At 36.9% G+C, this 26,960-nt stretch overlaps 1 protein-coding gene across 6 annotated transcripts in view; it reads left to right on the forward strand.

Moving 5' to 3' along the window:
* The window catches only part of RYR2 (ryanodine receptor 2), a 431,008-nt gene that overhangs the window by 205,879 nt on the left and 198,169 nt on the right, over positions 1-26,960 (forward strand). For 5 of the 6 annotated variants that reach the window (XM_074896823.1, XM_074896825.1, XM_074896824.1 and 2 more), the window contains 7 exons: positions 2,304-2,487; positions 3,194-3,329; positions 6,388-6,483; positions 15,496-15,614; positions 16,024-16,157; positions 22,075-22,316; positions 26,109-26,301. In XM_074896823.1, the coding sequence (XP_074752924.1) occupies positions 2,304-2,487; positions 3,194-3,329; positions 6,388-6,483; positions 15,496-15,614; positions 16,024-16,157; positions 22,075-22,316; positions 26,109-26,301 (1,104 nt within the window). Of the gene's footprint in view, positions 1-2,303; positions 2,488-3,178; positions 3,330-6,387; positions 6,484-15,495; positions 15,615-16,023; positions 16,158-22,074; positions 22,317-26,108; positions 26,302-26,960 lie in introns of those variants that run through there. The other variant, XM_074896830.1, reaches the window with a different exon arrangement.

Here is a 26,960-nt window from a genome sequence, read left to right on the forward strand (position 1 = left end):
AAAGTATGATATGCAGTAAGACTATTATGGAATGATAAGAATTTCATAGGAACTCATTTGTCACAAGAGAAGATGATGTGGAAGCTGGTGACCTGAAGCAGCCATGCCCTAAACTGCTACACAGTCAAAGACATAGACATGTCAATTTGTTGAAAAACATTTACCCAGGTACTTAAATAACAACAGAGAAAAATGCCTGTCAGGAGAATTGCCTACTGTATGACATTTAAAATACAAAAGAAATGCAAACCCTAGGTCACTTTGTAAATAATACATTTTCATAGAAGCTTCTAAGGATGCCATAAAAGATAAGGACAGAGAAAGGCAATTTAATGATAAGGTTTCACAAATCAAGGTTCTGCTAAATTACAGTGGAGGTTTTTGCGGAGTGCATAGGGAGACCAAGGTAGTGTTTAACAATTTAACTTTGACAGGATGTTACTCCAAGAAGAAAAAGCTGAATTGGAGAAGATCAAAATTATTCTCATAAGTGTGTGCTCCAGTCATTTCCCCTGAAGTCAGTAGAAAAATTGCACTTCAGATAACGTGCTCACAATAAAAAATGTTTTAAAGGTAGCTTTTCTGGTTATTTTTTGATACATATTCATTATTTATTCTAAGCGGTTTTTAATCTTCAGCAGTAAATATTCCTACTGAATTCATGCTTCCTAAATTTAGAAATTTCCAAGCCCTAGTTCACCATTTCAGATGAAAATACAGTGACATTCCAGTTCAAAAACCCCACCAAATCCACCTGAACCAACCAACCAAAACACCATTCCCCTTGCTCCCCCCAGCAATGCTTATCTGTGTTGTCTTAATCCAGCAAAAAGATGAGTATAAAATGGGGCTTCTGATGCATATTGTGGCCTGAAGAGGAATCCTGGGAGCGAGCAGGGTGCTGTGCAGCTCAGGAGGGAGTACTGGCAAGCATGATCGTGGGTTAGGTTTCCAGGGACCTTTGGTGCCTCTAAGGAAAGAAAAGAGGAAGAAAAAAAAGGGTTGTGGGGCTGGGAGGGTGCCCATCGGACATGGTGGGCTCCTCTGCCAGGGAAAGCTCAGAGTTCTTTAGGTCGGCATAAATAGAGCACTGTTGAAAACAAAGAGGACCTCTTTGCTACATAACTAGGTTTTACTCAAAAATATGCTAGCAAAAAATCCTTATTACAATGGCAGAATTGAGAATGAGTCAAAAGAGAAATCACAAGTGTCAAATAAGCCCCCACCTCTTGCTCTTGCCCGCTGTGGGCAACCAGGGTAGGCCCTTCCCTTCAGAGCTGCTCCTCTCCCAGCACTTCAGAGCCCTGGCTGGCTCCTGCAGAGTTTCAGGATCCTCTGGATCTTTCCCTCCTTCCTGAGGATGGGCATTATGTTCACACGCCCTCAGCACTCCTGATTTCTCTGCCCCTCATGGCCCCTCCTGCTCCTTCCAGAAGATTCTGGTGGGACTCCTGCAGCCCCCAGCTGGGGCAGTTTCCCTTCCCAGCCCCTGCCCATGACCGCCTTCTGGAGGGGAGCCAGGGAGGTGCAAGGGGAAGGCCCTGCCTTCCACTTGCTGCATGGCGCTGGTGAAGTCTCAGTTGCAAAAGCCGCATTTCAAAAAAAGTGAGGTTAAAGGGAAGAGAAAGGTACATCAGGGGTACATGAGCGCTGAGGAAAAATTGGATTATGGGGTTTGTTAGGGGTTCAGCAAAGCAAGGGGGAGGTGCACCATGGATGAGAATGGTCTGCCCTCCACTTCTAGGAGACGATGGTCATAGACTACAGCAAGGCCAAGCTTGAATTGTGTATCAGGGAAATAAAAACGCTAATGAAGTACTGAGTCAGAGTGTGTGGAAGAGCTGCGTCTTCCAGTACTGAAGATGGCTTAAGAACAGGTTAGAGACATGCTTGAGAACCTGTATTGACTCTATGGGCCCTCTTTGGCACCATAGCACTGGTTCTTTGACTTCTGTCCATCCCATCCTCATGATGCTTTGAACAGGTTTACAGTAACTTCTCTACATCTTTTTATCTGTTTCTGATACTGCTAAATGTGAAGGTAGAATATTAAAATGTGTTTTGTGGATTTCAAAAAAACTTTAAAAACCCAAAGTTTTGATGCTTCCAGTTTATGTTTGGGAAGGGAGGGATGAATCATTAAGTGGCAACTAGGTCAGACATAAATAATTTTTGAGAAGTTACATAGCTGTCAGAAAATAAATTGACCTTTGACATCTAAACAAACTTTGCTTTTAAACCAGTAAAAAGTTTAAATGATAAAATAATTTCCAAAAGTCAGGAGACTTTGCATTTTTTCATAGGGGCCTTGATGCTCTCAACAAGAAAGTGAAGTCTTCCGCTGTCGATTTGCCTATTGAGTCAGTCAGTCTGAGCCTTCAGGACTTGATTGGCTACTTTCACCCCCCTGATGAACATTTGGAGCATGAAGACAAACAAAACAGGCTCCGAGCACTGAAGAATCGCCAGAACCTCTTCCAGGAAGAGGTAATTCTCTCAGTTTTACTCCTGTTTTTCCACCATGTTGTCTGCAAGTATGTCACAGTGTCTGCAGCACTGATGTGAAGTATGCTTGCAGGTGTTTTTTTGTCCTGTAAGAGTCAATTGCTCCATTTATAATCTCTTAAAATCTGTTGATTTTCCTGTATATTTGAATAAATACATTTAAGGCCTTACTTCCTTTTCCTTTTTTAAAAAAATTATTAGTATGACCTTGTGATCTGAATTCTGACCATAATTTACTCCTTATGTGTGAATTAGTTTCTTCCATTATAGTTTAATCTCTTGGTGCAGAAGGATGTTTTGTATTTAATAATCATGCTTTACATATTTCATTTAATATTTTCTATTATTTGTCTGGTAATGTTAGTTGCCTTTACTTAGTCAGATGCCTAAATGCATTCCAGAATAGAAACTTGCCTAAAATTATATATGGAATACTGTTTATTTTTTGTTTTATTTTGACCATCCTAAATGGTAGATTTTTATTACCACAGTCAAGGAAAACTTTTCCATAGGGATTGCTTGTTGGGCTCCATGTGTCTGACTCCATGTATATATTCTTGCATTTTGCATCTCCTGACTTTCATGTTCTGTTTTCTTAGATTTCTGAAACTCTTATGTGTTTGCACCTAAACAATACTTTTTTTTTTTTTTTTTTTTTTTCTGATAATCTGAGCCTTTCCATTTTTAGGGTATGATCAACCTTGTTCTTGAATGTATTGATCGCTTGAATGTATACAGCAGTGCAGCTCATTTTGCAGACGTAGCTGGGAAGGAAGCTGGAGAAGCATGGAAATCTATTCTGAATTCTTTGTATGAATTACTAGGTAAGATATATTATTGGTTACTTGGATTGTTTTTGCTCAAAATAATACTCAGAAGAAACCTGTTTTAGTATAGAGGAATTACCACTGTGTAGAAATTTAGGATAAAAATTAAAGAAGATTTTTGAATTTCCAGGTCTTTGTACATGCTTAAAAATAAAATACACTGAAAATACTCAAATAATGTGATTTTTATAATAATATTTATCATGATAAATAACATATTTCTGACTTCAATTAAATGATTGATTGCTTTTTCATATGATTGTATTGCTGATGTATCTCATATACTGCCCTAAAATGTTTAAACAAAATATATGTGAACATGTCATTCCTGTGTTAAGGAGCCATGACATTGTGGTCAGTTTTGTAGAAGTCTATGATTTTTTTACACAAATCTAAGGCTTCTATAACCAGAACCCCTCTCGTTAGTCAGTAATGCCCAGTGACTCCAGCATTATACTAGGATACAGTATGCCATAGAAAGGTACTCTCTGAGATGCAGTATATCATGAAGGTCTTGTCCACCTGCAGTCACTGAAAATCTCATAATAAGTGTTGGTGTCCTGGTCAAATTTCTATTTAGGTAGTACCATTTAATCACCTGTTTTGTTTGCTCACCATTTTGAATTGTCTATGTTATTTATGTTCTAGTATGGCTCATTATATAGGGTTATTAATCAACTACTACCGCTAGGGTTATTAATCAACTACTACAGCTGCTTGTATTTTCACTCCTGATTGCCTGCAAAAGGAAATTTTACTGTGTTGTTTCCATGGACTTGTATTGAGGAGAACAGTGTGCAAGCTTTTGTTGATTTCCGAGACTCTGTGCCCCTCCTGCCCTCTTATGTTACTTACCTCACTGCATTATCTTCTGGCAGCTAATGCCTAAGAAGCCTGGCTATAATGAATTTATACATTGCTCTGTTCTGAATAATACTGGAGCTGTACAGTAATTGCATGGATGACAAATGGATACTGCTTGCTCAGTCTTGCTTCAGCAAACAGTACTTTGTTTTTTGAGTCTGCACATAAATAAAAGGAAACTGTGATGCCAGAATTTGTGGCTTTTGTCACCTCACTGACATTGTGATATATATCACTGTGATGAGAATGGCAGCCTTTACAGATTTTGAGTTGAGACTGGATACTGTCAGATATAAAAATCATAGAATGGTTTGGATCTCAAGAGACTTTTAGTCTGGCCACCCTCATCATGAAAAGTTCCTTTCTCCTATTCAATCTAAATCTACCCTCTTTCAGTTTAAAATGATTGCCGTATGTTTACTAAGGAAGGCATCTGTCCTTCCTCTAGTACAAATACATACAGTCACTCTGAACTTGTATTTGATCCTTCTGCATCACCAAAGAATGCACAAGAGTATGTGTAATGATGTGACTTTAATGTCTGACTGACCACATCCTGTGTTTTATTTCTTTTAAACTGGATGCTAGTCTTGTTCAGCATAATGAGCAATGAAAGAAGCAACTGTTGGATATTATTTTTTGTTTTCAGTGTTAAGTGGCTGTGTGCCTCATTTAATGCACAGCTTTAACCACTGAATACTAACCCTTCACAAACTTCTGCTGAGCTGCATTTATGAAACCATCTGTGTTTTATTACTGTTAATGAAGTTAAATTTATTGATGTTGTGTTAAGCAATGAACTATTACTGCTTTCATTTTATGTTCATACCTGAAGCACAGTGAGATTATTTGGCTTGCCTATAATCAATAAAAAGTCACTTACAGAAACAAGTGTTCCTTAGTTCTAATCTGTGTCTTTTAACAAGATGCTCCTCCTATTATGATTCTCAAGTATTTTCAAATAACAATGGTCATGATTAATTAACTATGTAAGATTACAGGGTATAGATTTTTTTCTCATCTAATACAGCAAAATAAAGATATTTTAAAATTTGTTTTGCTTGTTAGGGGTTGTTTTTTTTGTTTGTTGGGGTTTTTTTGGTTGGTTTTGGGTTTTTTGCCTAATGAAGCAATTGGATTGTGATCTTTCCTCACGATACAGAACCATCAGTGCAGTGACCCATTTGCAACCACCTCCAGGTTTGCTTTTCCCCTTTGCAGATACAGTTTCATATCACATTTATGTCGCAGGTCTCAAAGTTTAACCTTTTATGAATGTGACAGCATAAAATTACAGTTGCAATATAATATAGTGAATTTCTGCAGCATGAAAACATAGATTTTGAGAGACCATTGCCTCTTAGCAGGACCAACAGTCTTTGCTGCTGCTGCAAATAACAGGTTGAAATAATTTATTGGCAGAATTGGAAAACAATCTTAAGAAAAGCAGTTTGCGTTGCTCTGCACACCAAACAATAATGATAGTGCGTCACTTTTTTTTGCAGATGCTTCTCTGCGAGCTCATGTGTATGCGCATACATGCAAACGCAGATATTCCAGGACAGGGCAAGTTTGTGGGTGCCTAGAGTGTTCAGTGAGATTTCGAGTCAGTTATACTCATCAAGCCAGCGCATGCATTCAGTCTACTTCAATCTTCAGCTTAAAGTATGATGGTGAAACAGTTTCAACCAGTTACTTCCTCCTTGCAGCCCTGTCAACAGTATGACAAACAGTTCCTGGACATAGGTTGTTTTTTTTTTTTATTCCTATAAGGCTTGAGAAAAGGTATTTTATCAACAGAAAATAATTTATATTCATCATCTATGTTGTTGGCTTCAAAATCTGCTCTTCCAGTGTTTCCTGTCATTACAAGAATGCTGTTTTACAGAAATTTGTTTTTACTGTAGCAGCTGACTTTTGTGGTGTCAGTACAGGCTACTTCATGCAGAGCATTTTGCAGGGATTATTGACAAATAATTCAAATACCTAAAGGTCAGTTTTATGCCAAGGCTATTTCTTATGCTTAAATCTAACTCAGGTTATTTAAATTTAAATCAAGAACATCAATAATTAAAGATTAAGAATTTATTTTACTGGATCCTTCTGGGAAAGACAAGACAAGGATTCTTTTAATTTAAATGGATTTATAATTGTGATTTTTTTTTCCCCCTCTCTCTCTCTTTTCCAATAGCGGCTCTGATTCGAGGGAATCGTAAAAACTGTGCTCAATTTTCTGGATCTCTTGACTGGTTGATCAGCAGATTAGAAAGACTGGAAGCCTCTTCTGGTATGCTTTTTAGTATTTTAACTTCCTTATTTGATGAGTTTTTTATCCTTTAAAATTGACAATATACTTGTTCAGTCTAATTATTATGAAGTTCTTCCTATGAGAGTGTAAAATATATTAATAAAGTGAGATTTAGATTTGTAACATTTTTACATATTGATTTCAGTTGTAGTTCTACCTTAAGTTCAGGCTGTCTTTCCTTTTCTTTGACCTATTGGTTGTAACACTGTCTTTTAATTTAGGCAAACAAACCATTTGGCAAAACAGTTGTTACACAGTTCAATTTTATTAAGTTGCTTTCTGTCTAATTCTAGGACCTTCCCTTCTCTTTGGAGGTATGCTTGTTTTTCAGGTTTTGCATCAAACTAAATATAATAATAACTGTATGGAGTGGATATAATTTGTTTCTTCTTGAAGGACTGTAGTGGTAATGTAGGGAAGGTCATATATTCTACTTAAGTATGTGTAATAATAGATGGGTCTTCAAAAAATACCTCTGTGTTGGCATATAACAGTTTTACCTCTGTAATATATACACATTTCCTTTTTAATCACCTCTCTCACTCCTGAGGTCAGAATTTCTGTTTGAAGCTAATGAGAAGGAGCATGCCTGAAGCACGTTTATGATTTGAGAATCTGGAAATTCTTTCTTTATATGCTAATTCTTTAAGCTACCTTCTTTATTTTCTTTGTCATTACCTAACATCTTTTTTTCCTCCTGAACCACTATGTTAACCCCTTAGTGTCTCTGAGGTGCAATCAGTCTCTGTGTTGCTCAAAGTGAAAGTAAATGAAGTTATGCTGAGCTATACTGTACTTCTCACTGAAATGGTGATCCTGGATTCTGTTTGATTGGAAGCATTCTATTCTCTGTAAACCTCTGTCAACCCAACATTGTTTTTTTAAGTTTATCAATGGATTTTTTAAAAAATGGTACTGCATCTGAACAGTAGACTGTAATCAAACTTGGACCCAGCAGCTAAGAAATGAGATTCAGATAGAGTGATGAGTTCTGGACTCTTAAGACTGATTTTTGACTCTTTTCAAGCATGTTTTTCATGATGATGATTACATAAAGATCAAAAACCAAAATAATACTGTTGGTAAGAAATGTCACTGCATCCTGATCCCCCCCTCCTTGTTTTTCAAAATTAGTAAAAGTATTTACTGGAATTAAAAAAATGCATGCGTAGTGTAAGGCCAGTGTTCTAAATTTTATTCTTACCATTGTAATACTTCCTGGAGTTCTACAGGTTACAGCAGTAACTGAAAACATGGGTCTGACATGGTGAGCTCTTTTAATATCTGAACTGCCAATTAAGGACATGAGAATAAAGAAATTATGAAAGAGGTGAAATAAGAAAAATGTTAACATCTCCTTACAGAAAGCTTTTCTCACATGTACTAGAAAGAAATGTTAAACAACAAGCAGGAGCTCAGTCTAAATTAAGCTCTTATACATGATAAGGAATTTGTCTTGCATATTATTCCTCCCTGTAACTAGAAGTGAAGAGGGAAATACAGAAATATAAATAATATAAAGTGGAGATACTGTACATGTAATACTTGATAATGTTAACATATGAAATAATGCAGTAAAAGCAATTTTGGTTTGAGATATTTCAAATTTTCTATAGGTAATTAGCATAATATAGAAGGTGGGTGGTTTTTTGCCATTATACAAATCTTAAGTTGCACTACTAGGAGAATGCACTAAATGTTTGTAAGAAGTGTATCTGGAATATACCTTCTATTGTAGAAGTTGAGAAAATTCTGTTTCAAGTCAATACTGAGTAAAAAATAGTCCTGTGGAGAGAAGAATTGTGAGCAACCAAGAAGTAAAGATGGTTTTGTAATGCTTGTGCTACACAGGCAATCTCAATTTCAATAGTTGGTTTCATTTTTTTAATGAACGTTAATGTTAATATACTTCTAATTTATATGTTTCTCTCTGTAACTTGACATTGCAGTATAAATATTTGTGATGTCCTTTATAACTTGTATTAATCTTCCATGCTCAGAATTGCAGTCCGACCAATTTAATGGAACCTCTTGTATTAAATGTACTAATAGTTTTACTGGAATACCAGAGAAAGACTGATCTTAACCTGTCTCTCTTTTATTGCCTGGTTCTAGCTGCTGTAATTGATATCCCTTGTCTGATATTCTTTTGATCTATTTCTGGTTCACGTTTCTCTTTTCGCACTAAGTGTATCAAGGTGGATTTCAGGAGCTAATTCTTAATAATGCATGGAAGGTATTTTCAGTCCCGTTCAGGAAGAGCAACAGATTGGAAAAATATTGAATGATGGGTAGTGATTACTGTGTTTTAAATTTTTGTTGTCTGTTTTTTCATCTCTCTGTAGTTCATGTATGCTTTGCTTTGTCATTACTATTAATACATATAATTTCCCCTCCCTCCTCTCTTCTGTTTTCTGCTCTCACCCAGCTGGAGCCATTTTAGAGTTACAGACTAAGAAATGTTTTCAAGTTGCAGTTGTGACTGTTTTCTGTTATATATAATGTTTGTTACTATTCTGTTGGAAGATGGCCTCTTGAGGGTCTTTCAAGCCTTATTTTCTGTAATTATGGCACACTAAGTTCAAAAGGCAGGAAGGTTTGTAGTCAGACCAATGGGCAGGGTAGTTAGAACAGTGAAAACAATGTAATGTACCTTTCTGGTTATATATTTTAGTTTATTCCCATTATCTTGTTATTTTATTGTTGTGTATTGTTTCATGAGCTGGAAGAAACATAATAATCTTCCTTTCGATAATAATTTTTCATCAATTACACAGTTGTCCTTGGGAATTAAAATTTCCTTCCCATTCTGTTCATCCCACTCCTGAATCACACTACTGCCACAGATAGATGTGTCCTTGGATTCATTGGCATCTTAAGGAAGGAATGTCAGGAAGAGATGATGTCCCCCATTGTAAAAATTTATTGGTTTATATTAGACTGGTAGACATTTGAAAAGAAATGTCACAGGCATGACACAGTTGTTCTCATCAGCCTTTTACTATGGCACTAATACATGAGAAATACCCTGCTATTGCTGAGTGTCCCAAGTAAAAATAAGAGTTGTGTCAGCCACAGATCATCAATTTTGGGACATATTATCAAATTTCTTATCTCAGTAGTCTTCAAAGGATCATCAGCAGCTATGAGAATAGATGTCTCCTATAGTAAACAAGGTGAATAAAGTGTGTTCTCCTCAGCCTTGTTATTAAACATTCACATGCATTTTGTTTATTTACCATAAATCTGTTCCTGAGATGAACTGACCAACAGCATGGGAAAATATTGTCGAATGTCAGTGGTAGGAGTGTGCTCCCTTTAAGAGCCAAGGGTGAAATGCCATGGCGTTCACTAGCTGATTGGCAAGATTTACACTGGGTAATCGCAGTTGTGAAGAGCAGTTACACATTGATGCTTCTCCTCTGGAAGTCTTGGGGCAAGCAGAGAGTTTAGAAGTCAGTTGTTCTCTTGGGGTGGAGGCTGGTATAGAGACTTTGAAGCGTTTGCTTGTTTAAGGCCCTCCAGACAGTGATGTTTCATAGAAGTATTTTTGCAGATTTTGTTTCATGTTTTTGCTGCGGAACTGTGGCTTTATTATGCTATTACTTCCTACTCCTGGCATGCACCTGATCTGTTTCAACCATGATTTGTTTATGCTCTGAATCCTTGAGCTGCTCCAGATATGAGGCAACAGGAACATAGGAGGCTAAACTGTATCACTACTTCAGTTCTCAGCTGGTGTTGCAGACAATTAGCTACGCATAGCACTGGTGTCTAGTTAGAGATTTGCTGATCATCGTATCACTGGAGATAGTGTATTAGGTGTAGAAATCCTAACATATCGATGTCATAACAACATTCATGTTGGTTTATATTATTATTATGGAAACCTGCTTTGCAGATACCATGATCTTCTTGCTTTCATGAGCACTTGAGTAACAGAGAATTTAAACTGAAACAAGCATTTAAAACTTGGCAAAATTGCAGGCTAAATCTTTTCTCCACTACATTTCACCTTTGGTGTGAGAGCATCTAGGGAGAATGTTCTCACAATGCAGTTGCATGAAATTTAACTGCAACCTTCTTAATTTGAGTGTATTTCCCCAGTTGTTCATAGTGAAATTATTTTGTAAGAGACTAATTTTACATCTGAAACTCTCAGGGCTAGTATTTTGAGAAAAAATGCAAAATTTTGCACTCGACTTTTGGAGGTTCAAGATAAAATTTAAGACAGCTCTAGAAATGCTGTGTTACATAGTTTCTGTTATATAGGTATGTATTTTTAAAAACTGATCTCAAAGTAAAAATAACGTTTGAAAATAAAAGCCTAAATGTTTATGTTTATGATGTTATAGTAAGGTATGAGATGAATTCTGTCAGCTGCAAAGTAATCTGACACTGTAGTTGTACTGCATAATGAAACTCATGACATGCTGCAAAAATTCTGAAGGTTTCAATACTTGCAGTGCTCGTTTATTCTGAGTTTTCTTCTAGGAACTAGGCCACTTGAACTCCTCCCCCATATGTTCTGGTAACATAACTTCCACATTGCCTCCAAAACTGATTTTATAATTAGGACTTTTTTGGGGGTTTGAGGGAGTCAGTTATACAAGGCTATATAATTATGCTATGCTTTAGTTATCTTGAGAGGCACTGTAGGTTTAGCTTTTAGTATGTAAATGTGCTTTTGTGATTTTATGTGGGATGCCTGCTTGCCAGATTTTAAGCTTGCTTGGGGCGAGGATATTCACTATTTTATTTTACAGTGGTAAGTCTACAGTAGGGAGAAGTACTGGTTTATATTACACCTTTTAAATAAGTACACTTGGCTGCATATATTCACCTAAAATAAATAATTAATTTTCTAAGTCAGAGTGTTTGGGAGGAGGAAACACCCTGCTTTGTTAATCAGACCAAAATTAGGTTCACCATCAACATTGAAGTTATCAGCTACATCTCCTGCAGATGTTTTCTTGAATGTGTTGTGATAAAGATTTGATGACATAAACTGTTGTCAATAAAATTCCTTTTATCACTTTTTTCTTAACCTTGAACTAAAAATGTTATGAAAACAGCATAAAGACATTAAATATATAAATAGCAATTGATTAGATTCGAAGTTTATTCAGTTTCTGATCTTCACTGAAGCAAAAGAAGGAAAATGAAGATTTGTCCAAGTATAAATGTGTCAGAGAGCAGACCATGTTAGAAGTGAGATATCATAGAAGCTGAGTGAATAATGCAATGCAAATGCTTCAACTGTCTCTTCAATGCATAAATTAAGATTAGATTAGTCTTTCGCTCTGAAATATGTTCCAGATTGGATTAAATACTCTTACTAAAATTTTAATGACATTAGAACATAGGTAATAAAAAATAAAATAAGGCAAGTTAGTAATCTAATATCTTCCAAATTAAGATTTTTGGAACCAGATAATAGAATTTTTTAAGGGCATGCATTTTATCCTAGTATTCTACAGTGTGACATTAGAGGAGTCAACATGCTGTCCTGAAAAAATATAGGCTTCCTTTCATCTGTGAGTCATTAAGAAAGAATTTTCACCCATCTTTTTCATAAACTCTGCATATTTTACTGTTTGTGATATTTTTATTAATTTCAAACACTTCCTGCTTTACTACCTTGAGCAACTCCAATGAAATTGGAGCATGTCCAGTTGTCTTTAATGTAGACAGTCTAAAAGTGGATCAGTCCAAGCAGACATTGTTCTGAAATAGAGGGAATTTGCCCTTAGAACAAAATGCGTTTGATAATTAGCATTCAGATGCTGCAGTAGTTGAAGAAGTTGTTGCAGCTGGGTCTAATTGATAAAGTTCATTTATTATTGAATGTTTAAATCTTCATAGTATTTTTACTTCTGTAATTGAAAAGTTTAAGACTAAAAAATGTACCCTGTATACTACTTTAAAAGAAAATTAAGATTATGAATCTACCTATACAAATCTGAAAATTCCAAGGCTATGGTTACCACACTTACATTATGTGGTATCATTACATATTGGATTACTGTTTATATTGTTAAAAGTGTGCTTCAGTGCTACAATGAGAGGTGGCAAATGTTAAATTACCGGGTTTTGAATGCAGTGATTTCCTTGTGTTCCCAGATCACTGTGGTACACAATAACGTTGTCAGTCTTGTTACAGATTACCCCTCTAGATTGAGGATCCTTTTGTAACACTTTTCCTACCTTCCTAGGTACATTTACCCTATTCAGGTCACCCCTGCCTGTCTAGTTGGCAGTCTGGGTGCATTCTCCTCCTCCTGTGTTGCTACAGGGCATATACTTCTTTAGCTTGCTCCCACAACTCTTAGGTTTTTATCTTTTTTATCAATATTGTTACTGTGAATATTGGAAGTATACATCTATTGCAGCCCAGATCATACCTACTGCCAAATTCTGGTTTAGTACATTCTCCTTTTTGTAGCTGAGACTTTCTGCTTATACCTTCAGGGCTACAGAATCACTTTGGGAGTTCATATCTAGCTCATTATATCACGGTTGTGACTTTTTTTGAAGCCAATGCACAGAACAGGAAAATTATCTACAATATCTGTACAGGGTCACCTGCATTTTCTGTTTTCATATGTATTACTTTGTCTTCAAGCATATTAAAACACATACTTTGTTTGAAACTGTGATGGTTTGACTCTGACTAAATGCCAGGTATCCACCAAGTCACTCTATCACTTCCCCCCCCCCCCCCCCCCCCTTCCCTTTGTTCTGTCAACAGGGTAAAGAGGGGAAAGAAGATAAACTAACCCTTGTGGGTGAAACAAAAGCAGTTTTAATATAAGCAAAGCGAAGCAAAAGTCCGTGCGCGGAAGCAAAAGCAAACAGATTTATTCTCTACATCTCATGAAGAGGCGCTGTCGGGCCTTCTCAGGAGGCAGGGCTCCGATACATGTAGTGGTTGCCTCGGAGGACCAAGGGTGACCCCACCCCCTTCCTCCTTTCTCCCAGCTTTATACTGAGCAGACGTCATATGGTATGGATTATCCCTTCAGTCAGTTTGGGTCAGCTGTCCTGGCTGTGTCCCCTCCCAAGATCTTGCCCACCCCATCCCACTGGGGGAAATGTCAGAAAGAGCCTTGGTGCTGTGCAGGCACTGCTCAGCAGTAGCCACAACACCAGGGTGCTATCAACACCCTGCCAGCTCCCAGCATAAAACACAGCACCGTGAGGGCTGCTATAGGGGAAATCCAATTCCAGTTCAGCCAGACCCAGTACAGAAACCTATTCTGATAAATCAAATTCAGCTGTATCTGTTGTCTTCCACCTTTACTGTACATTTCAGTCCTTGAGTAATCTGTACACTTTATTAGAGATGACAGCATATCTTCCTTCAGGTCCTTGGATAAAATGTTAAATAGTATGGGGGTAAAAGGTGATGGTGCTGTAGGTTATCTGAGATTAAAATGTGAGATGTAAGTGAAGTCAGATGACTGCAGCCATGACTGAAGTCACTGGAAATTCCAATCCTCATTTTAATTCAGATTTTCTTGGGAAGTAAAAAATAAAACTACCTTTCAAATAGCAAGTAATTTAAAACTAACCATTGTCTCTTCTGGCAGGGTAACTTGGTCTTAACAAGGATGGGAATCTAAAATCTAAGTTTAAAGAAATAAAATCTTTGTTGACATATGAGTGTTCATAACATTCTTCATATCTTTTTATCTGTCTGTAAGAAGTTTGAACAACCCAATTTCTGTCCTTCATAAAATAATTTTTGTAGGTTTTTCTTTATGAGGAGGTCTACAGTTTCTTTGGCTGTGTTGGTCTTCTTACTTTTGTTTATAATAGAGCTATACCTAATAGAGCAAATGAGCATAAATCAGGTTGGTCTGAAATTAACAATAAAAAAAAAATAATGAACTGAAGGTATTTTAGCCTTTGGTGGTGCATAACAGTGGAACACGTCCTAAGTCATCGGATGCATATCTTTGCATAGATAGCTTTACGGTACTACATTTTTCTTTTAGTAAAAGAGAGCATGGCAAAGAGCAGAAGACTCATGCTATGGATCTTGTTTTGCAAGAGTAAGCTGAGTGTTTGGAGCTGTGGCTTGAATACAGGGATGAAGACAATGATGAGAGATGTACAGTGCAAATAGAAATTGCATATCTCTACGTTTAAGACTGCTTCTCAGCTTTTCCTCATCGCTCTGATTTTTCTCATTGAGACATCAGCTGTATCAACTGATAATGATGTAATATTTACATGTTTAACACTGGCCTTTGCTACATGTGAAAGATCTCAGAGCAAGTAGTGACTTAATCCAGTACACACGGGGATCTGTTTTGCTGCCCCATTGCAGGGAACCATTTTAAGGCTAATGATGCTTGATGGCAATGACTGCTGCTTTATTGGGATCAGAACTGCATTTAATTGAGGGGCCACTGGAAATTTAATGGTTCTTACGTCCTTGCACATCTTAATTTCATACTTATATCTATTTGTTTGCTCTTTGAAGAACATCACTATCACTTCCAGTAGCTGTTACATACACAAAGAAAATTATACATAGTGGGCCAGTAGACTGGGAATTTAACTCTGTTCTCTAAATCAGAGGTATATGATTCCATTAGTGGTTCACACAGCTTTTTATGGGAAGAAACAGAAAACTGTAAATATGGAGAGCATATTTTATGTATATAATATGTATGTAGTATGAAGTCTTCACCTCTTCACTGGAAACCAGTACTGTACCCAGTTTGTTTGAATTTGATCATCACATATTTGTGATTAAAATTTAAAATTAATTTACATTTTCTGTTCTCTTCTTTCTGATTTTTACTACATTCCCTTATTTTGGGAAATCTAAAAAATACCTCAATCCTGTTTTGGTTTTGTTTATCATATACAGTGATTTATGACACTGTTCCATGTGGCTGAACAATACATTAGGAAGTATTATGTGCAGTTATGATTTTATCTGCACTTTGAATAAATAATTTTAATTTTTTTCCCCAGGAATTCTAGAGGTTTTACACTGTGTGTTGGTGGAAAGCCCAGAAGCTCTAAACATTATTAAGGAAGGACATATTAAATCAATCATCTGTCTTTTGGACAAACATGGAAGAAACCATAAGGTAGGCAAAGAAGAGATGAGTGTATTTAGATGGACAGTTGTGAACAAAGCAAGATCTTTGTTCTGTGTAGAAAATAGATTTCAAATATTTTAATACTGTATTCATAATCAAGTATGAAACTTTTCCTAAAAGGCCCATGAGCAGTTTGAAGCAAAGGTGAATGTTATCTTCTTTTTGATGAAAACATTGATACACTTTAATTTTCAAGGGAAACAGGAAGAATATAGCTTAATATTAGGAGAATTTCAGAATTGTTTTAAAAAAAACCTGCTATGTTGGATGAATTACATACCCTTACCTGCCTTCCAGTAACAAAGTATATATATAGCATTATATTTCCTGGAGTACCTCACAGCGATAATAAAAAAATATTTAAGATTAAAAGAATATTTTTTTTTTTTTTTCCCAGGTTTTGGATGTTTTGTGTTCTCTCTGTGTTTGTCATGGAGTAGCTGTACGGTCTAATCAACATCTAATCTGCGATAATCTCCTGCCAGGAAGAGATCTGCTCTTACAGACACGCCTTGTCAACCATGTGAGCAGGTAAAAAGAAAAAAATCTCTATCTATGAACAAAGCAGAATAAAACTTATGGTTTAAAGAAATAGTCACTACAGAAAACCTGTTTTACTTTCAAAACTTTCGTTAAAATATTCTTACTAGGATTTTAAATGCTCTTTGCAATATTAATCAGAATCAAAACATGGGTCAGAGAGGTGCCACAAGCTAAAGCTGCTCTAAACTGCTCTAACTCTGTGAAACTGTGGTCTCTTCTAAAGTTTCTTGCCTAGATCTAGGTGTGCTTTCACAGTATTGTCAACTGGTGTCCTATGATTGCCTTTATGTTTGTGATCTTGTGAGGATTTCCTAATCACCTTTGGTCAAAATCTAAAACTCAGCGCCAAACACCTTCACCAGTGCCTAGGATATTTAGGGAGTGCCCTCACCCTTCCTTCCACTGGCAGAGTGGTAGAAGCTACCTTCCAGCAGACATTAATAACAAGATGAAGCTAGTAACATCTTAAACTAGCAAAGTAATATTTAAAAAGTAAATGTTTATCCAGAATTTGAATTTATGCTGAGGCAGAACAATCTGGCTTTAAATGAGGCTTCATGGGATCTTCTAACTCAAACTTATGTCTATTTTAAAAGTCTCAGTCGTTAAGTGAGACTGAAAGTTGAAACATAGAAATAGTACTTATAATTCAGAGTTCATAGGATTTAGTAGATGCTGAAAACATAAAAATTCCACTACTGTGTATTTGACAATTTTATAGCTAATACATTCAGTCATATTTTTCAGAACCACATGTGCCTTGACCTCCTCCAACACATCCAATAATACACCAACATATATAAGACATGGAAAGGTGATACAATGGGAATCACTCCATGTCAGCAATAAATTTGAACAACTGATCACTTCAAGTGATTTGAACTGAAATCACTTAAATATATGGGTACTGATTGAATTTCTGGGCTGACTTTGGACCTCATACAGGGAAGTAGAGCTGTCTCCCAAGTATGGCTGTAGACAAAACAAATGTAGTTAATACATGTTTTTACTCTGCATTAGAAAGTTGTGAATGCGAATATTCCTATTCTTGTAGTTATGAGGAAAAAAAGATTATTTTTTCCAAGGTCAGAAAGACCAATGAAACACTGAAAACATTTAGTGATAGGCTATGACTTGCATACGTTACACCATAAATAATTGGCAAAGGAACTTTCTGAGATATTGCTGTTTAACATACTTTGCCAGGGGACGAGAATTCTATTCACAAACCTCTATTTAAAAAAATTTGAATGATGAGGTTGATTAAATTGTGAAGTCTAGACAAAGGCATAATAAAGCTGATACTGTGTTAAGACAGAAAAGATCAGTGATCTTAACAATAACTTATAAATTAATTGACTTTTCTGAAAGATAGCTTTTGTCAAGCAGGTTTTGTTTATGTTTTTAAGGAGATTAGATGTTTGACTTGTAACAAAGTGAAGAGTATATATACTTAAACATTTGGGAGAAGACACCTCATATATTTCTAGAAGGAAAGTGTATTGGTCTTACGTGATAAAACAAGTTATTTTATAAGCAATCCTATCAGTAAAGTCTGCTTTTACACTGACTTGTATTTAACAGCTTGAATCACCCCTTCTTCATCCCCCTTCATTCCCTCCGCTGGAAGGCATACTGTGCACTGCTGCTGCCTTAGAGCTACATCTTTGTAGATTAGGCAGCTTGTTTGTAGAAAGAAAATGTTTGTAGAAGTTATAACCCAATCCAGTGAAGGGACATGAAAACTAGATACATTCAGCCTAGAAGTCTTTTTGTCCATATATAGGGAAATGTAGCTAGCAGTGATTTTGGATACTTCTGTACTCTATGGCTTTAATTCAAGATTGGATGGTTTAGTACAAAACTGGCACAGTAATGGTTGTCTGGAGACAGATTTTTTGGGATGAGATTCTAGATGCATTATTATCCCAAAAATCAGATTAGAAAAGCATAGTTTTCTTTCCTCTTTTTCCTTCATGACCTTTAGATGTATGACTACATATTGCTATGTAACTAGATATTGAATAAGCACAGTAATAGTTTTGCCTTTCAAGTATGCTTGTGAAGTACTTCAAAATCATCAGTGGTAGGAACATTAAATTGATATAAAGGATTGATACAACCTCTACAAATTACTGAGTTATACAAAACTTTGAATAAAGAAGGAAGAGATACAAGAGAATTCTGAAATAGGTTGGCACTTTACTTTTGTATCTTTGTAAATGTTACTCTCTTGAATGGATAATGAGTGTTATAGAATGCAGTTTCCTATGTAAAAGTAAACCTGCAGTGGTTACTTACTACATTTCTTTTGGTAACTGGTGAATAGCTGTCTTTTTGTTTGTAGGATTTAATATCTATTAAATGTTCAAACACATAAAATATTATTATTGGTATCTGAGTGAGGATACTGTCTCAGTTAATGAAACAAACAATTTTTTACTTTAACTGTGTAGAGCGCTTTCCATGAGCACTTTCCACCTAAATAAATAAATAAATAAATAACCTGCTTTCCGGGAGGTCCAAGTTTGCCACAACTCATGAAGACCACAGACTACTATCTATTGCTGATCTTTCATGTGGGCATGAATGACACTGCAAGCTGGAAGCTGGGCAGAATCAAGGAAGACTACAAAGCCCTGTGTGTACAAGCAAAAACTATTGGTGCTCAAGTTGTATTTTCTTCCATTTTACCAGTTAGAGGAAAGGGTGCAGCCAGAAATAGATGTCTAATGCAAATCAACTTTTGGCTTTGTGGCTGGTGCTGTCATGAGGGTTTTGGCTTTTAAGACAACAGGACATTCTTCCATGACTACAGCCTGTTAGGGAGGGATGGGATCCACCTGTCTGGAAGAGGCAAGGGAATCTTTGCCAGCAGGCTGTCCAACTTGGTGAAGCAGGCTTTAAACTGAAGGACTTGGAGTATGGAGTCCAAAGTGTCAACGTTCACACCATTGCAATCAACTGGGGAATAAGCCAGGCCAACCAGAGAAGTGACAAATGTTCCTTAGCTGCCTCCCAAGATGAGAACCAGAAGACCAACAACCTCAGGTGTATATATATACCAGTGCATGAAGCCTGGGAAACAAAAAGGAGGAACTGAAGCTCTGTGCCCAGTGAGAAAATTCTATCACAGGAATAACTGAGACATGGTGGGACAGCTCACATGACTGGAGGATTGCAATGGATGACTGAGGAATATCTGTTGAGAACTACAAGGGCATTGTCAGGATGTGCAGACATACTGTTAGAAAAGCAAAAGCTCAGCTCAAATTGAAATTGACCAGAGATGTCAAAAACTACAAGAAAGGGTTCTTGAGGTACATAAACAACAAGCAGAAACAGAAGGAAAATATTGTCCTGCTGTTAAGCAGGAAAAGTGACCAAGAACACTGAAAAGGCAGAGGTTCTCAAAACATTCTTCACCTCTTGTCTTCACCAGCACTGTTGGGCATGAAGCCTTGAGGGCAAAAATCCAGGTTGATGCCAACACAGATCCATTATCAGTGAAGGAAGAGTTGGTATGCAAACTATTACAGGAGCTTGTCTCCTACAAATCAATGGGCCACGGGTGTTAAGAGACCTGGCTGATGTCATTGCCAGGCCAATCTCCATATTTTTTGAGAAGTTGTGGAGCTTGGGGGAAGTCCCAGATGACTGTAAGAAGGCTAATGGCACCCACATGTACAAGAAGGGCTTAAAGGAGGATTCAGGAAATTATAGGGCCATCAGCCTTGCTTCAGTCCCTAGGAAAGTTATGGAATTAATCCTTCTGGGGGCTATCACAAGTCAAATGAAGCACATGATTGGGAAAAGCCAGCACAGATTCACCAGGGCAAATCATGCTTGACAAATCAGATTGCCTTCTATCACAAAGTAACCTGCTTGGTTGATGTGGGGCAAGCGGTGGACATTGTCTACCTGGATTTCTCCAAGGCTTTTGATACAGTTCCCTGTGGTCTCCTCCTAGGGAAACTGATGTGTTATGGTCTAGACATGTGGTCTGTGCGTTGGGTGGGGAACTGGCTGACAGGCTGCACCCAGGGGGTGGTGGCAAATAGCTCATTTACAAACTGGCAACCTGTCACAAGTGGGGTCTCCCAGGTGTCAATACTGGGCCCAGTGCTCTTTATATACCTTCATAAGACATCTGGATGATGGGATCAAGCATACCCTGATGATATTTGCTGATGATGCCAAACTGAGCAGGGAAGTAGATACTTTGGAAGGGAGAGCCACCCTGCAGGAAGACCTGGATAGGCTGGAAGGGTGGGCTAACAAGAACCTTATGAAGTTCAGCAAGGACAGTTGTAGGGTCTTGCACCTGGGAAAACATAATCCAGGAGTGCAGCACAGGCCGTAGGGCAGCTCTGTGAAAAGGGATCTGTCTGGGGGTCCTGGTGGAAAACCACATCAACATGAGTGAAGAGTGTGCTGCAGCAGCAAAGAAAGCCAACGGGATGCTGGGTTGCATCAACAAGGACATCACCAGCAGAGATGGAGAAGTTATTATTCCACTCTACTCAGCACTTGTCAGGCCACACTTGGAATACTGTGTTCAGTTTTGGTCCCCGTTATACAAAAATGATAGGCTGGAGAGGGTCCAGAGAAGGGGCACAAGGATGATCAAAGGAGCGGGAAGCCTGCTGTATAAGAAAAGGCTGAGAGAAGTGGGTTTGTTCAGCTGTGAGAAGAAAAGGCTTAGGGGAGACCTTATGACCATGTGCCAGTATTTAAAGGGTGGCTACAAGGAAGATGCAGACTCCCTTTTGACAAGGAGTCACATGGAAAGGATGAGGGGTTGTAGGTACACGTTACTCCTGGGGAGTTTCCAGCTGGACACTGATACAGAGAAATGATTACTTGTTTTGAGATTTATGTACTTTTTACTTATAGAAAAGTGCTTAGCAACTTACTTACTTATAACAAGTTATAGTATTTTTTTAAAATATTGCTAAGAATCCTGCTTGCCCAGACTGTTCTGTGGAATTTTACCAAGGACTACTGTGTTCATCAAAACAAAGCAGTTCACTGTGAAAAACTACCAAGGATTACAATGTTCAGCAAAATATTATATTTTGGCCTTGAGTAACAGGTGGCTCTAACTAGTTTGAATTTTGCTAATGAGTAAAGATAGCCATATACGAATGGTAGAAGTTCTGTTGGTTCTCTTAGATAAGATAGAAAGTAAACTGTCTGAAAACACTCTTGTTATTCAAGAAATTGGCCGAGAGAATCTGCGCATGCTCCAGGGAAAAAACAAGGTGAGAAAGACTACGAGCCTTCCTCCCAAAGACCCCTGAAGACGACCACCAGGAGGCAATGCGCAGGTGCAAAGATGACATAAACTGCTGACCCCAGCCTTTCATACTAACCCAGCCTTACTCATGCATATGTATGTTTGTGTTATGTAATCCAATGAATATGGATATCCACACTCTATAAGTTTTTGGTAAAATGTGCAGTGGGTGTGCAAGCTTTGTGGAGAAATCCCCTTGCACCCCGGTGCCAGAGTAAGCATAGCTGCTTATAACTCTATTTTAGTTGTAGAGTCTTTTTTCCGCAAATCGACACACGAGGAAAATTTTTCACAGTGGGAACAACGAGCCATTGGAATAATCTCCCAAGGGAAGTGGTAGATTCTCCAACATTGGACACTGTTAAGATTCGGCTGGACAGGGTGCTGGGCCGTCTTGTCTAGACTGCTTCTGCCAGGAAACGTTGGATCAGATGATCTTTGAGTCCTTTCCGAACTGCTGTTCTGTGATGCGATGAAATAAAATTATTTCTATTGTTTTAATCACACAAAACTATCATGAAATTTAAGTTTAGTGAAAAGTCTGTGGTAGTTCATCAAGTTCTTGAGATAAGTTTTTAATAACCACTTTTATTCTTTCTGTTTAAGCATGCGACCCAACATCTTCTTGGGGATTAGTGAAGGCTCTGCCCAATACAGAAAATGGTACTATGAACTTATGGTGGACCATCTAGAGCCCTTTGTGACCGCAGAATCAACTCATCTACGAGTGGGCTGGGCTTCAACAGAGGGCTACTCACCATATCCAGGGGGAGGAGCAGAATGGGGAGGAAATGGTGTTGGTGATGACTTGTATTCCTATGGCTTCGATGGTCTGCATCTGTGGTCAGGTATTCTCCTGGAGTATTTTGTTTTGAGGGATTTTCTTTTGTTCCATTATTGCTTTGTTGTGGGTTTCTGTTTGTTTGTTTGTTTGTTTTTAAATACTAGCATATTGTTTGCAATTCCAGTGAATTAGTTTTCAACAGCAACAAAGTGAATCAGATGTTTCAGCTGACACTAGGAATATTCAAAACCAGTACCCTCTATCAGAATATGCTTTAAGTCGACATTGCATATTGAAAAAAATGTTTTATACGAAGTAATGCAGATAGATAGGCTAATAACTTATTTTTAAGGCTGGGAATTATTTTGGGGCATTTTTCAGCATAGCTATAAATATTTTATTTAAAACTTCAAAGGTGCAAAAAATGAAATCTGAGAAATGCTGGTCTGGAATTGTAATTCCTTTGTGATAGTGTAAGAATGGCCTAAGAGATTTAATTCACAGGACTCTCCTTTTTTTTCCCTTTTTTTTCCTTTTTTTTTTCTTTTTCCCCCCCTTTTCCCTTTTTTCCCTCTTTTCCCCCCCTTTTTTCCCCTTTTTTCTTTAATCAGATTTTTAACATGGATCTTTAGAAGTTTAGAAATACTTTAGAGGTGAAGAATATTTTTAAGTATGCTTTTTGCCATACATTTTAAACCCAGATATTTTTCTGTAGTGATGTTTTATTTACATACTTTTTGACTGACTGTTATTACAAGACTTGCCAATCATATTCCTAGCTTTCATATGGGGCATTTGGTCAGGTATTAATTTTTAAAATGTTATTGGCCCAGCTTGGATCTCTTTGTTAATAGTAATTTCTGTATACATATTCTGGTGTTAAAGGAAGCTGAACGGAGTATCTAAAATATTTCTATTTACTGTTGATTCTCCAAATATCTTACTCTCTCTTCATACTGGGTTAGCTCAGCAAAATCAGAATAATAAGAAAGCAAGCTTGTTCTCTTTTTCTTACTCTTTTTCACATAATTTAACTTTTGTGAAAAGATTCCTAGATATCATTTAGAATGGATAGTCCCACACTTGGACACTCTTAAACTTCTTGAAGAAAGTTTCTATTGTGGTTTCCCCTTGTTGAGGAGAAATATTTTCCTTTGATTTTGAGAGATTATTGGAGAGTTGTGAACTGCAGAACTGACTGAAAACTGGGTTAGGCTCATTGAATTGGCAATTCTTGCCACTATGTAGATATGAACAGGTTTTCTAAAGCTCCTTAGCAGACAAGAGAGGCATTTTAGTGACTTAGCTCTATGTATCACTCAAGGTCTTTGAAGTTTTGAGGCATTGTGGCTTGTACTTGGAAAAGAATACAGTTTTACATTTCAAAAGAATTTTCCAATCAAAATAGCAATGGATTGTATTATTAAGTAATAACATATCGACTGGAGTGGCATCTTAGGAAAGTAGCTGCCACTTTGCCTTTCATGTACAGTGAGAATTACTTTGGAACAATGATGCATAATTAATGGTGTCATTAAAGCTGTGTCATAACTGAGTTTGTCAGATAAAGTATTATTACAGAAGAACCAGAAAATGATGAGCCAACCAAAATAACATTTGTAGCTAGGGTCCCTTTTAAGGAGGAAACAAAAAATTACTGAAAATCAAAATTATTTTTCTACCCACTGGAAATTTTAATCAGAAATGTCACAAAAGAATAAATGAACAATTGTTTGTCATTCTCAAGTCAGTAATCTAGTCCAGTCAAAAGAGTCAGACCACCTTTGTATATGCAAATTCTGTATATTAATCTCTGTTGTGGAACTGGCTGGTAGATTTTAAAAGATTTCTGTCTTCATTGACGTTCTCATATAAGACATACCTCTCAAACTTGGAAGGAGTTCTAAGTAGTTGAATGCTAAAAATCATAGCCTTTCTTTTTCTTCCACAATCCCAGGCTGGATATTGGTAAGTCTCTGCTATGACATTTTAAAAATAATCTTCTGAGCATGAAGCATTTACTGCATTAATGAATAGCAGCAATAATTTCTACCCCTGAGTTTCTGTTCTGGACCAAGCCTTTACCAGAATCACATTTAATTTACATTAATTTCTTTAGCTCAGCAATTACTTCTCTAATATGGAGAAGTGGAACTCACAGCTTTTTAAACCCTAAGGCCAGAAAAGGCACTTACATAATTTGTTCTGACTGTGTTCATCAAGGACCAGTACATATTTCTGTTAACAGTCAGCCTCGATTTGATCCCAGTAACCTGTATTTGGCTAAATTTTAATGTCTAAAAAGACACCTAGTGTCAAGTAGCATACCTTAAGAAAATGAAGTATCCAGTCTTCACTGATAGTTCTTTTGGAGTTCAATTATATAAAATAATTGTCTCTTTCTGTGATTTATTTGAAACTAACTCTCAGCTGTTGTGGTGTTTTTTTCTACTATCCTCTACTGTGCTCTGTGAGTTTTGGGATGTAGAGCTGGTAGAAGGTCTTTCCTTAGGAGTCATTCCTTATGCTGTGACTGCTACTCTGTTTTGCAGCAGCATTTCCTATAGATTTCTTAATTTCTGAGGGGCCATTAGGATTGCTCCATGTCATTGCCCTGTCTTTGCTCATGGAACTGACTATTCTTACGGCAACGGAGCTAAGGACATCCTGTCTTGGAAGGGTGTAGGGAAGCAGCAATACCATCTGAAAACTTTTTTTTTCCCCAACTGTAATGCGGACTGCCCTAACAAGAGGGACAAATCGCACAAGAGCATCTGTCCTACAGTCTGCAGATTATGTGACAGTACCAGGAAGTAATCTTCCATATGTAGAGTATTGGAAGTGTTGGTTTTTCTTTTTTCTCAAGGGGAGGGGGGGAGGGGATGTTGGTGGTTTGTGTAAGAAAATTTATCTGCAGAAGAATTATTGAGATTTTTCTTCTATTATTTTTGCTGTGAATAAAAAACATATGCCATGCTCTTCATCTTCTTGGAAATATATTGCTTTTAGTTCAGTCCTTCATGTTCACAGAATTTGGACAGCACAGATAAAATGTTAGTGCACTGTTGTTAATATGCATTATGGTTTCTCTCTTGCAGACATTGCATATATTATTTTTGGAAAACATGTTTAGAGATATTTTCATACAACTTTCATGCTTTTCCATAAATTTTTCTCTTGTAGATGGCAGTAAATTTCAGAAACAGTAATTTTCTATTTTTGTATTCTATAGTTTATTTTCTTGAGAAGCAGGTATGCTTGTGTAAATGTAAGACAGAATGATCCTTTAGAATTCATACAAAACTTATTAAAGAAAATACTGCCTTTGTATATGCCAGAAAAATGCTGGTTTATGGTTTGATTATGAAACTGAGTAGTATCTTCTTATACAAGTTTGCAATGGTACCATGATGTGGCCCATAATAACAGGAAGTACCTTGCTTTTCCTAAATAATTTAAAGTACAATACTTGTCCTTATCTTGAATAATGAAGCATTCTTTAGGAAAATACACTAGGTTTCATATTAGATACTAATGGTTGAGTTTGAATTTACACTTCTACTACTGTGAGGAATAAAATTTCTTTTTCTTGGTTTTGACTGTTTATATGGGTATCAGTAATTCTCGCTTACATTAAGTGGAATTTAGTTGTAATATTTATTATTAAAATAGCTTTGTAGATATAACTGTATTCTATTCACTATATTCCAAGCTTAAAATTGGGTCTTGGATATTAGATATTTGTGTATTAATATGTACTCTATTGCTATACTTTCTTTCTCTTTTTTTTAGTCTGCTATGAAAACCTGCATGATTTTCAGAAGTTCTGCTAAATGTGTCTCCTTTTCTTCTATAGGTTGTGTAGCACGAACAGTAAATTCTCCCAACCAACACCTGTTAAGAACTGATGATGTTATTAGCTGCTGTTTGGACCTGAGTGCTCCCAGTATCTCTTTCCGGATAAATGGTCAGCCAGTTCAAGGAATGTTTGAGAATTTCAACATAGATGGCCTATTCTTCCCAGTTGTCAGCTTTTCTGCAGGAATAAAGTTAGCATCCCATGTAGTTATTTTTTCCTAGTCCAGTGGTGTGTGGTTTTTTTTTTTTTGTGTTTGTTTTTTTTTTTTTCTGTGAATGTACTAATTATTTCCCTGGTTGTCTTTGCTCTCATTTCCCTTCCTGACATCTGCTTCTTTGGCACAGTTCTTGGATAGTGAGAGCTACAAAGGAGTCCTGAAGAGACAGTGCATCTGCTGTTTTTCAGCACACAAGTGTATTCAGGTGGCTTGCAGATAGACCTTAGAAACAGCTTCTTTATCATTTCTTAGCTGATAAGTTTCTAAACATTGACATCAGAACAGCATTTTACCTATATGGAAATAAAAACATCAGTCTTTGATTTTAAAAATGTATTTTTTCTAACTCACTTGTTATGAGGTAGTAACTATTATTTTAAGATGCATTATCTGCACTTACCTTAAGAAACAGTGGTGGTACACTCTTTTCAGCAGGATGAGTTAATACGAATTCAGTCAATCTGTATTCTGGTTGCTATTCTGATGATTTTCTATAAAATTTCAAGTAACTCTTGAGGTGCCAGACTTCTGTTTCCATGTATTGAATAGTTTGAGACTCTAATACTAAAAAAGATTGTGTGATGTTCCAGCTGGGGGGACCAACTTTAGCAGGACTGACAAAGGTAAAAGAT

Source organism: Athene noctua, chromosome 1 (genome assembly GCF_965140245.1).
Source record: "Athene noctua chromosome 1, bAthNoc1.hap1.1, whole genome shotgun sequence".
Lineage (NCBI taxonomy): Eukaryota > Metazoa > Chordata > Aves > Strigiformes > Strigidae > Athene > Athene noctua.